The following is a 16,926-nucleotide window of genomic DNA, read 5'->3' as shown; positions in this document are numbered from 1 at the left end:
GCCAAAAGGATCGATAGGCCGTGCTTTCGCAGTCTATGCATACTGGGGAACATCAGGATCAAACCAGCTTTTACCCTTTTGCTCTACTCGAGATTGCTGTACTCGCTGAGCTGACCTTATGACGTCTGTGTTATTCTTTGATAGATGTGCCGCCCCAGTCAAACTCTTTACTGGAAATGGAAGTGTCTTCGAATCGAATAAGGTAGGAGGTAAGCTGTTCATCTTAAAAAAAGGGTCAGACTAGAGAATGTAATCTAGGATTAGATGACCAATAGGTCTTAAAAGGTCGCAGTGCAATATGCCAAAAGCCACCTCATTGAATCTATTTACCTATTTAAATTGGAGCGTTCACCATAGGGGAGATAAAACTGAACTGAGTACCCAAAAGTTATGTTTAATTATTTGAATTGTGTATCCGGACCTGTCCTTATAAATTTAAAACGATTATATGCATATTTAGGCAAGATGCGATTCTGATTTCTGATGTACGTATGTTTATTAATGCATCGCATTTATATTCAAATTCCAACACAGACGATATCAAGATTTAATGAAGTTAACTCTAGACGTCTCTCCGACTGGAAGTACAACCTCAATTTGAGTCTAATGGTTCTAATCTCGGTAATTTCGCTCATGAAATGACGTCTCTCGAGGAAATATACGTTCATACAGAGGATGCAACGAGTCCAAAGACGCTCTAAGCTGTGCGGTTCTTACATGAAAACAAGATCTCATCGGGGGATATTATGAATTATTTGCTATTTAACAAACAGCGGCATCAAATAAACAGGGAAATTTCGTGATACTTTGCAACATAAATAGCCCGATCAAAGAACAATCTGACCCCAAAAAAATAAAGGAAAGATGAAAATTTGGGAATAAGTAGTGAAATTTACTATTATTATATCAGGAAAAGTTTACAATTCTACATCCCCTCCATTTTTCAAAAATAAAGGGGAATACCCCCCTCTCGAAGGTGAAAAATATACATTCAAAATAAGTCCGGAATTGGATAAAATGACCAATTCTAAGCAACTTTTGTTTTATAGAGTTTTTTCCCTAAGTCAATACTTTTCGAGTTATTTGCAAGTGAATATGTTCATTTTTAACAAAAAAAAAACATGTTTTTGAACGGTTTTTCGAAGATAACTAAAAAAGTAAGTATTTCGTATTTCGGCGAAAAAAATATTCTTAGCAAAAATATAGCTTATAAAAACTGAAAAAAATGGTGTATGCTTAAGGTCTGTAGAACCAGTAGAAGCAGAGTTGTAGCTAATGAAAAGTACGTTCTTCATAAAATTCCAAATCGAATATTTCAATGTGAAATAACCCAAAAACGGAGCACTTTTCGGGGAAATTGATTTCAACTGTTTTAAAGTGTTTAAAAAAGGATTATTCTTGTTTTCTAAAAAAACTTGTAACTTTAAAAGTAAGTGAGTTACGCTCAAAATATTGTTGGTCCCTTTTATTTTTTGGTAAAAAAATCGCGAAAATCATCCCCTAATTAGCATCACAAATAAATTTTATCATTTCCACTTCACAAGTTACTTTGCTTATGTTTTATTTATATGATCTGTATCGGTTCAAAGTGTTTATTTTTGAAAAAGCTGTAGTTAAAATGGCTTGAACGAGTAACTAATCACGAGTTTAGGCAAATTTTGAACAGCCATAGCATAATCAATTTTAGTAAAACAAGAAAACAAAAAAGGAAAAATATTCAGAAAAGCAAAACGTACATTTTATTACTCTTTAAGATTTTTTTTAATAATTATTTTAAGATAATTTTTAAGTTAATTCCATGAACAATTCCATTTTTTTTTTCAAAATTAAAAAAATGATTTATTTTAAACCCAATTTTTGAAGATATTCTTCTTTAGCGGCGAATCGATTGAGGGTAAAATTGTACATTTACCGCGCGCCTGCGCACACTGACAGTATGTAGTTCATTGCTAATCTTTCAAGATAGGTATGTATGTATCTGTAACCGTGCAAATAAGTCATTAAAAGAATATATTAGTGGTTTTAGGAAATGTATTATTTATTATAATTCTTGTGTTTTTGGATTAATAAAATATTATGTAAGCATAACATTTTTACACTATATGTCGCCGTGTTGTGTAATTATATCCGAACTTACATGTTCATTTCTAGTGCCTCGATAAAGTCGTTAGAAATGCGTTAGCACTGAGATTGGAAGGTTGCGGGTTCAATTCCCGGGGCGATTCATATATTTTTTTTTATTTTTGGTTGTTTTAATAAAAATTTTTTAAAAGTGGTAGATAAGAAAGTTAGTTTGATTTTTAAATAAAATACAAATAACCTTTTAAGTATATTTACTTCGTTTAAATTACCTATTATATAATAGAAGAATATCTTCTTACGTGCGTACATAGTAGTACACACACATTCTTTTTTTCAAAACTGAGCACTTTGAACCAATGAAACTTATATAGATAATATAAACAATACATAAGTAAAGTAACTTGTGAAGCGGTTACGATTAATTTTATTTGGGAAGCTAATTAGGGGGTGATTTTCGCGATTTCTGTACCAAAAAATAAAAGGGACCAACAATATTTTGAGCGTAACTCAACTCACTTACTATATTATATATTTACACCATAAGCTATATTTTTACTAAGAATATTTTTTCGCTATAGTACTTACTTTTTGAGTTATCTGCGAAAAACCGTCCATAAACATGTTCTTTTTTGTTAAAAATATTCACTCGTAAATAACTCAAAAAGTATTGATTTAGTGAAAAAACTCTATAGAACAAAAGTTACTTAGAATTAGTAATTTTATCCGATTCCGGGCCTATTTTGAACGTATATTATTTCACTCACGAGAAAATATTTTTTACCCCGTATTTGTCAATTTTTGTAAAATGGAGGGGATGTAGAATTGTAAACTTTTTCTTATATAATAATAGACAATTTCAAGTACCTATTCCCAAATTTTCATCCTTCCTTTATTTTTTTTGGAGGTTTTCGTAAAATTTTGTGTTCCCTGATCGGGCTAAAAGTTTCATTTACACGTACACCGGCACAATTAAGGTAACGAAAAAAAAATACAATAAATTACAATTTGTTGACAAAACTTTGTACAAAACTAAAAAATCTTTAACAATTACCGAAATGGGAATAAAAAGGTTACACTATGCCAGGGATGGCCAACCCGCGGCACGCGTGCCACTCTGTGGCACGATTGAGTCCTATCAGTGGCACGCGTAGCGTTTTGGATTAAAAAACTTTCAAAAAAATTAAAACTTGAAAAACAAAAAATAATAAGAAGAAACTTGGTAGGTTTACGGAAGTTACGATAGATGCGGCATCATTGCATCCTCTGGCGAGCGATATTGCTGCGATTGGTGCACGTGATCCTAGCTGTCGTAATGTGCAATAGGACTGCGTTACCCTTGCTTAGTTTATTTTAAACTGCCCCGTTGTATGTGCACATTTTTTCATCGCGCATTGTTCCTTTAAAATTTTAAAAGTATTTGTTCGATATGTCCACGAGTAAGCCTTCGACTTCAAAACGAAAATACGAAGATGATATTGCAATTCGCGATTTTCAACCTGCTTGGGAAGAACAATTTTTATTTACTGATCGTAATACCTCAAAGCCTGTTTGTTTGATATGTGGATTGTCTGTAGCAGTTCCGAAAAAATTTAACCTGGAACGACATTATAAACAACTGCATAAGGACTTCAGCAACAAATATCCTATTGGTTCACATTTGCGAGCCGACTTCATAAAAAAAAAAGAAAACCCTAGCCAGCCAACAGTCACTGTTTCAGAAGAGAAGTGATGAAATGGAAACTATGGTTAAAACATCATATGAACTTTCTCTGCTGTTAGCCCGGAAGAAAAAAGCCTACTCTGATGGAGAGGAGATAATTAAAAATAGTCTGGCAATATTTGCTAAAAATGTGGGAGATGTAAAGATCAAAAATATGGTCGATAATATTGCATTATCCCGAAATACAGTCATGCGCCGTATAGATGATATGGGCCAGGATGTTGTTTCCCAAATTATAAGTGGATTACAATCCTGCAAATTCTTTTCTTTAGCGTTGGATGAAAGTTGTGACAACACAGAAAATGCGCAGTTAAGCATTTTTGTCCGTTATACCAATGATAACTTTGAAAATGCCGAAGAGCTTCTGGATTTGCGCCAACTAGTCACAACAACAGGAGAGGACATTTTTCAACAGCTTAAAAACGTAATCGAAGTCAACAAAGTTGAATGGTCAAAATTAGATAGTGTTTGTACAGATGGAGCTCCTTGCATGGTTGGTAGACTAAAGGGGTTTGTTACATTACTGGAAAACTATTTGGGAAGAAAAGTTTTTAAGTACCATTGTATTATTCACCAGGAAGCTCTTTGTGCCAAGGACCTAAACATGTCATCTGTTGTTGACCCTGTAACACGCTGCATTAACAAAATACGAGCTCGGGCATTGAATCGACGACAATTTCGAGAACTGTTCGCGGAAGAAACGGAGCAAGATGGAGAGTTATTTCTCCATTGCAGTGTGCTCGAAAAAAAACAATGAACTACCCAGTGAGTGCTCGTTACTTAATGATAAAGATTGGCTTTGGGATTTAGCTTTTCTTACTGATATTATGAGACATTTAAATCAATTAAATTTAAGATTACAGGGAAAAAATTGTATTTTTTCTACTCTAGTTGGTCATATATCTTCTTTTGTGAATAAACTTATGCTTTTTTGTAACGATTTTGGAGAACAGAGATTGACACATTTCACATTAATGCAGGAATTAGCCAACAAGGTCAGTAGAACTCCAAATTATGACAGATTTAAAAACCTTATATCTATTTTGCTAGGTTCATTCAATACCCGGTTTGAAGATTTTCAAAGAGACAAAATGAATGTTGACCTTTTCATAAATCCTTTTTCTATTTCTCTGCAAGATATCAATTGTTACTCAGCTGAAATACAGATAGAAATTATTGATTTACAGAACCACACTATACTAAAAACCAAATATGGGGAAATTATTTCAACTGTTACTGATCCCAATTATATTGAATTTTGGAAATTTGTACCAGCAAACAATTTTCCTAATTGACACGAGTTAGCTCTGAGATATTGTTGTAGATTTGGTTCAACGTACGTTTGTGAGCAAATGTTCTCTATTATGAACATAATAAAATCAAAATATCGGTCACGATTAACTGACATGCATTTAAAAAATCTAATTCTGTTTGCTAGTTCCGAAATGAATCCCAATATAGATGAATTAATTAAAAAAATACAAGTTCAAATACCACATTAAATAAGTAACTGTTTAATAATTTGAATTTTAGATAATAAGAAAATATTTAAGTTTTTTTGTTTAACGTTTTTATTTTATTTTTATTAACAATAAAGTAAGTTTGTTGTTATGTTTTACTTATTACGTTATTTTTTAAACCTCCACTATCTTGACTAAACGGAAAAATGTGGAATTTACATAAGAAATACATATTGTACCGTATATTATTAATATATAGTATCCATATTAGTATGTCGAAAAATTTTAGTGGCACGCCAAATTTTTTTTGTTCTCATATTGGCACTCGACTTAAAAAGGTTGGCCACCCCTGCACTATGCACTATGCTAGAGAGGTTCCGTACACTAACATGATCAAATTTATTTACCAAAAGGCAACGGCTAGCGTAAGACTACCTGATCTGAACAACAAACAAATTAATTCTGTATACAGTGAGGGGTACGGCAAGGAGACACTATCTCGCCAAAGCTATTCACAACCCTTTTACAATACACTTTTAACCTGGTAGACAGATCTGGACAAATATGGTATCAACATAAATGGAGAGTAGTTCAGGCATTTGAGATTCGCAGATGACATCGTCCTTATAGCCGATCGTATGGATGATGCGATAATAATGTTGAAACAAATTATATCACGCCCCTTTAAAGGTCGGAATAAAGATTAACATAAACAAGACTAATCTGGTGCTAAAATGGCCTGATCATTCAAGACAAAATCGAAGAAAAACGCTACCTGGGTTGGAAGAAAAAAATGTCCTGGCTGTGTAACATTAGGCAATGGACAGGTCGTAATGGTCGAGGAATTGTTTCATATAGCTGCCGACTGAGAAACATTTCATCAGCTTGTTAATACGACGATAGTCAACTCTTGAAAACAAGCACGGCACACACAGAAGAAGAATTGGACGGTTCTTGCTTGATTATTTACGTCTATTTTTATGATTATCTTTCCTTTTTGAAGTTATACTTCTTTACGCGCGATATAAGGGTGAATTTTTATATGTTAAAACCTACGATCCGGGCGCATGCGCATTATAACTTTGTTCTGATTGGATGTTCAAATGACATGTCAAAAATTATCCAATATGGCAGCTGTAGCGCAGCTGTGGTTTGGACGGTTGACGGTTTGGTTATGTATGGTTGTTGCGTTTTAAAATTTGTGGGAAGAGAAACAACAAAGGTTAGTTAATAGTTATACTGCCTTTTTAAATAGTTTTCATATTATATTTTTGAAATTATACTTCAAAATGTTTTAATTTATGTATGTATCGGTCCAGAAGAGGTGTGGAAAGAATATATTAGTGTTTTTAAATATATTTTTCTACAAACGTGGTAAAAATGCAATTTTTAGGACTCCATAGGAGCGTTAAAAATGCTACTTTAAGGCACTAGTGCTTTAAAATTTTTAAGGCACTGCAGTTAAAAGTGAATTGTTAAATTGTGAAACGTCAAAATATTTATATTTCATTTATTAACATTAATATTAATAATACAACTTGCGTAATTTGAAAAAGGTGGTTTAAAAGGTTTTTTATTATAATTTTGTGTCTTTGGATTTGTCTTCCTTGGGCGTAAAATAATAAAACATCTATTTTTATATTTCACTTGTCACCGTGATGTATAATTATGTATATCTGAAAGGTAAGTAGCATGCGGCTTGATGGCCTTGTTGGTAGAGCATTGGACCAGAGATCAAAAAAATCGCGAGATTGCGGGTTCAAATCCCGGACGATTCATACTTTTTTCTTTTTTTTTTTAATATTTGGCATTGGTTTTGGTTTATTTTTGGTAATTATTGTTAATTTTTTGTATTGTAACTGTTAAGTAGGTGTATTTATTTCTTTGAAATTATATTATAATAGAAGTATAACTTCTTACGTGCGTACAAAGTACACACACATTCTTTTTTTTTTCATTTTCTCCTATCACCGTAACTTTTGTTTTATTTTTATTAATTTATTGTTACTCCAAATCTTTTTAGTACCTACTTCATTCTTACAAATATTATACTAATACGTCGCTAGAGTTCTAAAAACAATTTTTTTATATAAAAGTAGACTAAAAGTCTAAAAATTAAAGGAATAACGCAGAAAACGCAAAAAATCGCCGATATAACTTAATTAACCTATGAAATGTCAGTAGTGTCAAATTTAATAAAAGTCATTAGTGTCAAAATTTCATAACAGTGGAGTAAGCTTGCCTGAGGTTGGACCAATTACAAACAAGCATCACGGCGCGGTAAATTTGAATTACTCCTCTTGGTTTAAAAACAGACCATAGCTAGAAGACCGATTGAATGTGATCGATTCTTAACAAATCTTATACATTATTGGATTATTGAATCGACAAATTAGTGAAAACGTAGCCTACAAGGAATTTAATTCTCAAATTACAATAAAATTACAATATCGATAAATTCCGCATGGCATATGGCGTAAGAGATTATAACTTTATTAAAATTAAATAATTTTGGTTTCCTGAGAAACTTTTAAGGAAGTGCGATTGAACTAAAAAGTGAAAAAAGTTTATATTCTTGCGTGGGAGGACGCAACAACGCAACGCGGAGCAACGCAATATATTTACGCTGTATCTAGGTACAGCGTAAAGTTAGCAATAGCTACATTATAAAACGGAGTGCTTAATGGAGTATCCTGTATATGTCATAATCATTGATCAACAAAGACTCTTATTGTCATTACTGATAGATTGCAGAATAAAGGAGTTAAAAAAAATCTTACCTCCATAGAGGTTGTCAAAGGCATATGTTAGTAGAATATTTAAATATATTTACCAACGAGAATTCAGTCTTCTCACAAAGCCTCTTTGACAACGGGTAAACCTAGAAACACGTGTCAGGAGATGGCGAGAGATTCCAATTGAATCAAAACGAAACCGTCTATTTTTATTTAAATACTTATTGGTTAATGTATCATCCATATTGTACAAAATTCTTTACAAAAAATTGGGACTTACCTAGATGGTTGATAACTCGCTGACAAAAACGATTTCGGCAAGGACATGGACCGCTGCTGCATCTCCAGCGTGTTATTGTCTCTTTCGTCAGACGGCGCACTACCTGGACGCGTCACGATAGTTTCGCGCACTTTAGTACCGTCGTCAGACGTTTCGTCCCGCGGTAACGAAGTTCCGGAGCTTTTGACACTATTTCTAAACGAAGTTGAAGCTGTTATCCAGGCGTCACTACCGGACGAAGAACCGCTGACCGTGCCGAACGTCGGAGTACGGCTTTTTGGATTTATCGGCGAAGTTTTTCGACTGTCGGTTTGATCGCGTTTTGTGGCTTTGTTCGGACTGGTGCGTCTTTCACTTGCAATATTCCTGCAAAAAAGATACGGTAAATTTCAAGTGAATTTAAAAAAAAAATGAATGCAAAAAGAAGCGAAGACTACAGAACACTTAATCTAACGAGCCACTTATGTCTATTAAGCCAGATCATCCATTTCATAAGTCCATATTTGGAATAGTTTCATATTTTTTTGCTAATTTTTTGCTAATTTATTACCACAAAAACAAATTTTTTGCTCCACCCCTAACCGAGAAACAATGGTTGATGTAGCTTAATGTTATGTCACATCATCGATAGCCATATCTCGCGAACCTAAAGAGCTAGAAAATCGTACGACGCGGCATATTTTTTTGCTAATTTATTGCTGTCGATCTGCATATTCAACATACCCCAAAACCACCCCTGCTTCCCTTACAGCTAAACAACACCCCCAAAAAACAACGAAAAATCTTGATAAATGATTTTTGTGATATAGTTGACGGTTGATATTTAATTGCTAATTTTTTGCTGTCATTAGCCGTAAAAAACAAATTTTTTGCTCCACCCCTAACCGAGAAACAATGGTTGATGTAGCTTAATATTATGTCACATCATCGATAGCCATATCTCGCGAACCTAAAGAGCTAGAAAATCGTACGACGCGGCATATTTTTTTGCTAATTTATTGCTGTCGATCTGCATATGCAACATATCCCAAAACCACCCCTGCTTCCCTTACAGCTAAACAACACCCCCAAAAAACAACGAAAAATCTTGAAAAATGATTTTTGTGATATAGTTTACGGTTGATATTTAATTGCTAATTTTTTGCTGTCATTAGCCGTAAAAAACAAATTTTTTGCTCCACCCCTAACCGAGAAACAATGGTTGATGTAGCTTAATATTATGTCACATCATTGATAGCCATATCTCGCGAACCTAAAGAGTTAGAAAATCGTACGACGCGGCATATTTTTTTGCTAATTTATTGCGGTCGATCTGCATATGCAACATATCCCAAAGCCACCCCTGCTTCCCTTACAGCTAAACAACACCCCCAAAAAACTACGAAAAATCCTAAAAAATGATTCTCATGATATGGTTGGCAGTTGATGTTCAATAACAAATTTTTTTCTATGATAAGTTCTATCGATCCAAAGCTTATTTTAAATGTTTTTTAATGATACTTATGCACGTATTATAAAAATTGAGTTTTCCATCGCATTTTTTCGGTATGTCAAAAAAAAAGTGTTTCATTTTTTGTTTATTACATTTTCTGTTATATCTCGAAAACTGCTCGATGGATTTTAATGATCCTCATCTCTTTTTATTTTGTTAAACGTGCAATAATATGAATTTTTCATTTTACCATATCAATGTATATCGAAACATATCTCCGAGATTTATCGATCAATTTTTGACTATTATTAAATATAAGTCACTTCGATACCACTCCGGCTACACCCATAAAAAAAGTAGTTACCGATCTTAGAAAAAGCGTTCTTGAACGAAGAAAGGCTGTTTTCTACAGCAAAGAGTAAAATAAACTATAGCCAAGAACTTATTCTTCATAAGAATGTATTGAAAAAAATTCTTGGTTGTAATTTATTTTACTCTTGGCTCTAGAAAACAGCCTTTCTTCGTTCAAGAACGCATTTTCTAAGATCGGTAACTACTTTTTTTATGAGTGTAGCCGGAGTGGTATCGAAGTGACTTATATTTAATAATAGTCAAAAATCGATCGATAAATCTCGGAGATATGGTTCGATATACATTGATATGGTAAAATGAAAAATTCATATTTTTGCACGTTTAACAAAATAAAAAGAGATGAGGATCATTAAAATCCATCGAGCAGTTTTCGAGATACATATAACAGAAAATGTAATAAACAAAAAATGAAACACTTTTTTTTGACATACCGAAAAAATGCGATGGATAACTCAATTTTTATAATACGTGTATAAGTATCATTAAAAAACATTTAAAATAAGCTTTGGATCGATAGAACTTATCATAGAAAAAAATTTGTTATTGAACATCAACTGTCAACCATATCATGAGAATCATTTTTTAGGATTTTTCGTTGTTTTTTGGGGATGTTGTTTAGCTGTAAGGGAAGCAGGGGTGGTTTTGGGGTATGTTGCATATGCAGATCGACAGCAATAAATTAGCAAAAAAATATGCCGCGTCGTACGATTCTCTAGCTCTTTAGGTTCGCGAGGTATGGCTATCGATGATGTGACATAATATTAAGCTACATCAACCATTGTTTCTCGGTTAGGGGTGGAGCAAAAAATTTGTTTTTTAAGGCTAATGACAGCAAAAAATTAGAAATTAAATATCAACCGTCAACTATATCACAAAAATCATTTTTCAAGATTTTTCGTTGTTTTTTGGGGGTGTTGTTTAGCTGTAAGGGAAGCAGGGGTGGTTTTGGGGTATGTTGCATATGCAGATCGACAGCAATAAATTAGCAAAAAAATATGCCGCGTCGTACGATTTTCTAGCTCTTTAGGTTCGCGAGGTATGGCTATCGATGATGTGACATAATATTAAGCTACATCAACCATTGTTTCTCGGTTAGGGGTGGAGCAAAAAATTTGTTTTTCTACGGCTAATGACAGCAAAAAATTAGAAATTAAATATCAACCGTCAACTATATCACAAAAATCATTTTTCAAGATTTTTCGTTGTTTTTTGGGGATGTTGTTTAGCTGTAAGGGAAGCAGGGGTGGTTTTGGGGTATGTTGCATATGCAGATCGACAGCAATAAATTAGCAAAAAAATATGCCGCGTCGTACGATTTTCTAGCTCTTTAGGTTCGCGAGATATGGCTATCGATGATGTGACATAATATTAAGCTACATCAACCATTGTTTCTCGGTTAGGGGTGGAGCAAAAAATTTGTTTTTGTGGTAATAAATTAGCAAAAAATTAGCAAAAAAAATATGAAACTATTCCAAATATGGACTTATGAAATGGATGATCTGGCTTAATAGACATGAGCCACTTACTTTAAACGTTTTTGAAAATGATACAGGGCAGAATATATAAAAAAATGCGAAAAACAAGTACATATCGTGGACACAATTTGGAGATTCCGCGATGCCTCGAGACCTTCCTCTGGAGCTGAGAATAAGAGCCTTAAGATGCTACTTGTTCTCGCCTTTGTTGTATGGAATGGAAAGCTGGACACTAAAAGTAGATAACATAAAGAAGTTGGAAGCATTTGAGATGTGGTGTTTTGGAAGGATTTTTAAAATACAATGGATCCAACGAGTTACGAATGCAAAAGTGATAAGAAGGCTACAAAAGGATTGCAAGGTGATAAAGAATATCAAAACAAGAAAGCTGGAATATTTGGGCCACATTACTAGAGGTGCGAAATATGTAATATTAAGGCTCATAATGCAAGGAAAAATTAAGGGGAAAAGATCCATAGGTAGAAGAAGAATTTCCTGGCTGAGATACTTGAGAGTGGTATAGTTGCAGCTTAGTAGATCTTTTCAGAGCAGCCGCCAATAAGGTACGGATAGCTGTGATGATAGCCAACCTCCCATAGGAGAAGGAACTAAAAGAAGAACAAGAAGCAATGCCTTAGGCACCCGAGAGGCTCTATTTCCTGTGCAACTACTCATGCACAGGTGCAGGGATATCAACTGCAGGAGTCTCAACTATCGACTACAAAAAGGCATTCGATATCGTAAAATATAATAAGCTCATAATCATCTTGAAAGAAGCGAGATTAGATTGATGATAGAGACTTGAGAGTCATATATAAGGTAAATTACAACCAAACTACCAATATTAAAGTTTATTAAATCAGTTGACAGAGACAGAGTCTCCATAGATAGAGGAGTGAGACAAGGATACATTCTGTACCCGATGTTATTTAATATGTATATATCTTCGACTAACCACTGGGAGAAATAGAGGAAGGTGTAGTTAACGGAGTGCGTCCAAACAACATTAGATAAGCCGACCAGTCAGTAGTTTTTGCTGATAGTTGGACACTTCTGACTAACCTCTGAAGCTTCTTTAAAAAAGCTCAAAGCCTTCGAAATGTGATGCACCAGATGCATTTTAAGAATTTCTAGGGTGGTTCATGTGACTAATGTTGAGGTCATACGTAGAATGGACAAGGAAAGCGAGATTATTAACACACTCTGAGAGCGCAAACTAGAATACCTTGGCCATGTTATGTGGAATGAACAAAGATATGACTAGATAGTGAGTCATTCTTTAGTGCAAGGTATTTGGAAAAAGAGGACCAGGAAGATGAAGTATATCTTCGTTTCTACCTTAAAAGAAAGTGGTTCAATAAAACTACAACTGGACTATTCCGAAAAGCAACAAGCAAAGTTAAGATAGCCATGTTATCCATAGGTCATATGCTAGGTAAGGTGAGAAAAATAATTTTCATTAAAATGAAAAGTTATATTAATTACACATCTATGTCAAAAGAATGACGCTACATCAACAAACCACAATGCAAATGTTCTGAAAAATTGCTGTGAAACATGTACTGGACACCAATGAGCAATAAAAAAATTGGACTACAATATTCCGTAAACTAGTAGCTTGCTGGGAATTTACTTTAATCTCCACTACTTGTTAAGAAGGTCATTTTAATTCTTTTCTTCTAAAGGGCACAATACCAAATATTTAAGGACCCATGGGCTGTAAAAAGAGAGATTTTTCTTCGATATGATTAGCGGACTTCAAAGGGAGTGCTTGAGCCACTTTAGACAAACTCATTTCATATTGATCGACAGTGAAGATAACTGACAAAGCATACAAGGAAAATATAGTTAATAAAGTGAAATACCAAATAAATATATCATTCACCTTTCGTGTAATTCGTTGGCAACAATACAGCTCTGTTGTTGTTTTCTGCGTTCCATTTCTAGTGCTAAACGTCGCTTGTGTTGGTCTTGCGTTTTTCTTTCCAACGGAGGAGCCCTCGAAGAATCCAGAGATCTCTGATGAGTTGGATAACTGTGGGAGGGTCTGATGACGTTGCTAGTGTCCCTAAATTAAAAAATAGACATTTTATTTCTTACAAGTGTGTATAACGTTAAAAATAGATATATTCTTTATATTAATAAATTTAAGTTATGTTTTTTGAAACATAAAAGCTGGACTCACCACAACTATCAACCAAAATATACTGAGATATTTTGGACATATAACTAGAAGAAGAGAAGGCATGGAACGAATGATAGTTAAAGGAAACGTAGCGGGCAAAGATCCAGAGGAAGGTCTCCAGCAAGATGGTCGGACCAAATAAAGAACATAACTAGTTACTCATTCTCCGAAGCAAAACAACACGCACAGGAGGGAGATAATTGGAGAGAAATAGTCAAATAAATTACATGAAGCCACTACATCCTTTCGAAGAAGAAAAGATAGAGGAGGAGGACATGTCTTAAAGATGGCAGAGAGGGTAAAGGAGGAAGCTCTTTGGTCAATGCTCTTTGCTAATGATATCATGTTAGTAGAGGAGAGCAAAGGACGAAAACTGAAGGGTTGGAAAAGGATTATTGAAGAGGAAGGATCTAAAGTTAGCAGAAGTGGAACATTAATGGTTGGGGACATAGAAATACTTAAGGAAAAACTAGGACGAGTAGGAGAATTTAAATATCTTGGTTCCTATATAACGAAAAATGGGACACTAGATCATGAAATTGCCTACAGGATACAGGCTGGCTGGTTTAACTGGAAGCAAATTAGCGGAGTAGTCTACGATCGAAAAATCGGGGAAGAGCTGAAAGGAAAGATATACAAGAGTGTGGTGAGACCTGCGTTGGTGTACGTCGGTGAAGTCTGGCCTGTAAAGAAGATTCAGGAGAGAGGTTGATAGTAGCTGAAACGAAAATGTTACGGTGAATGCTAAGTAGGACTAGAATGGAAAGGATAAGGAACGACTTAGGTACTTAGGAAAAGAGTCGAGATATTTAGATACTATGTATGTAAGTATTGCAATACTGTACCTACCTGTGTGAACAATGAGGCCAAAAACTGCACGTATCGATGGAACACATATCCTTATATTCAGACCTGCTTTCAAAACTGCTCAGAATGGGACTAGTTGCTCCGCGCACCAACACTTTTTGCGAATCTTTCTTCGAATTTCCCACATAGTACACTGTAACACCGTTATTTATAACAGGCTTTGAAGCTTTGCTCTTTTCTTCCTTACTGAAACTGGTACTGTTGAATCTGTGATTAATAAGAGCTTGGGCTGCCGCACGTGATCTGTTACCTGCAAAAAGTTTTTTTTGCTTTAAACAAATTATTGAAATCTTTTATAAAATATATATTTATTAAAATCCCTTAAAGGGGCCACCATCAAAATTACAGAACGTTTTCGATCTGAAAGGATCATCATCAGTCTTGATACAGGTTTATCGCATGCTGAGCCACCAAAATATGTGGGTAAAAATCCTTTAAATGTTTTAAAATCATGATAGATTTACATGATCCTATGTATATTTTAAAGCGATGGATAAAATTGTTCTAGATATGACCCTAGCTATCACAGGACTCCTCACACGATACTTGGGTTGGTCATCTGAAGGATAAGTCCTCACATTACGGACGATGATTAGCTCAAAATAGTCATAGTGTGTACTTACCATATACAAACCCTGTGACAACTTCTGCTTCCCTAAGCATATCCTCGCTGATTTCTTCTCCTTCCAAGGAATGTGGCAAAGATTGAGCTTGATTTTGCGTATGTTTTTTTGGTCTTTCTCCGGCGTTAATAATTTTAACAATGGTCCGATGTGGCTCTGGATGTTGGGGGGATATTCTGGATTGGACCGTTTGAACATCTCTGCTGAAAGTTTGCGGCTTTTTCTCTGGAAGTTGTAGACTCCTTGATCTGGAACAATAAAATCATTGTGTAGATATAAAATGCATTATTAACAGCTGAGTTGACTGGTCTTATCTCAATGGAAACTATTTAAAAGATAAAGAATAAGTAATAAGTTGAATTATTCTTAAGATTTATCGTTTTCAGAAGGCTCTATTTACAAGTACCGTAAAACTTAATCTGCCAAACCAGGTAACTGCACCAATAATGTAAAAATGTATTATTAATATATTACAGGAAACTGCGTAAACTTTCTAGTAATTACTAATGTTATTTAATAGAGGGTGCTAAAATAGTTATAGTTATCAAAATAATGTTAGAATGCGTCGGCCATCAACCAGACAACGACAGGTAGATTCTATTCTACATACTATTAAATAGTAGTACAAATTTTGTAAATGTCAATGTAAACATTTTCAAATCGATTTTTCTAGAAAACGGTGTATCCTACTGACTTACATCAAGAGTACCTTTTAGTAATAAAATACCTCATAATTTAATAATCTAGAGTCTAGTATCACAAATGCTTAAAACATGCTTTACACACAAAAAAGTTAGGCGTTAACCGATGACTTACCCAAAACGAACGCTTAAACCACACTTCTATGGTTGATTAATGCAGTGATTGAACTTACGAAAAGCCTACGATAGCGTTCCACTGAAGAAGCTTTAACCATGCATGGAAAGCACTAATATAGTCTGTTCGCTAAACTCAGACACAACTGGGTAGTGATCTTAGCAAGTAATTTTGGCAATTTCGTAAAATTGGCAAAAAAAATATTTACGAAATAGTTAATAATTACTAAATAGTTAGTAATTTTGCCAATTTTGGCCAAATTGGCAAAAAACAAAAAAATTATCTACTAAAATCACTAGCAAGTTGTGTCTGAGTTTAGCGAACGGACTATACTAATATAGAATTAGAAAAAACCGTTAAAGTATTATACAATCAATCCATAACAAAAATAAAAACAGGGATACAAATAACAACAGGATTTATGACATCAAAAGGATTAAAGGGTGTTGCCTGTCCCCCACTTTCAATAAAAATATACCTCGAAAGTGCTTTAAAAAGATGAAAACATAAATGTAGAACAATGGGGATACCACTCACCTACACTATGGTATTCGCGGTGTGCAAATACTTGGAAGGGAATTGAGAAACGATCGTGCGCGAATAGCGGAGAAATATTGCAACTTTCTTAAATAATTCATATTTTCAATTGAAATTGTCAAATTGACGTACATTTCATATCTACTGCAATGAAGAAGAAAAATTATATGTTGCTCCACAATATTAATATGATTTGCAATTATTATATAAAGGTAAATTTAATTAATTGTATTTTGGTTGCAGTACTCCATTTTAATAACTAATTTTATTTACTACATACACGTTTACGTTTTAATAACATAACCTGAATTTTATTTTTTCTTCTTATTATTTTTTTGGACT

At 34.1% G+C, this 16,926-nt stretch overlaps 1 protein-coding gene across 3 annotated transcripts in view; it reads right to left on the bottom strand.

Annotated features, from left to right (window-relative positions):
- LOC126879961 (serine-rich adhesin for platelets) overlaps window positions 1-16,926 on the bottom strand; it is a 960,737-nt gene that overhangs the window by 639,855 nt on the left and 303,956 nt on the right. For all 3 annotated transcript variants that reach the window (XM_050643380.1, XM_050643382.1, XM_050643381.1), the window contains 4 exons: window positions 15,232-15,479; window positions 14,591-14,858; window positions 13,442-13,624; window positions 8,278-8,643 (listed from right to left, as the gene is read on the bottom strand). In XM_050643380.1, the coding sequence (XP_050499337.1) occupies window positions 8,278-8,643; window positions 13,442-13,624; window positions 14,591-14,858; window positions 15,232-15,479 (1,065 nt within the window). The remainder of the gene's footprint in view (window positions 1-8,277; window positions 8,644-13,441; window positions 13,625-14,590; window positions 14,859-15,231; window positions 15,480-16,926) is intronic.

Source organism: Diabrotica virgifera, chromosome 2 (assembly GCF_917563875.1).
Source record: "Diabrotica virgifera virgifera chromosome 2, PGI_DIABVI_V3a".
Classification (NCBI taxonomy): Eukaryota; Metazoa; Arthropoda; class Insecta; order Coleoptera; family Chrysomelidae; genus Diabrotica; species Diabrotica virgifera.
Note: the sequence above shows the minus strand (reverse complement) of the source record. Positions and strands in the feature narration are given on the sequence as shown.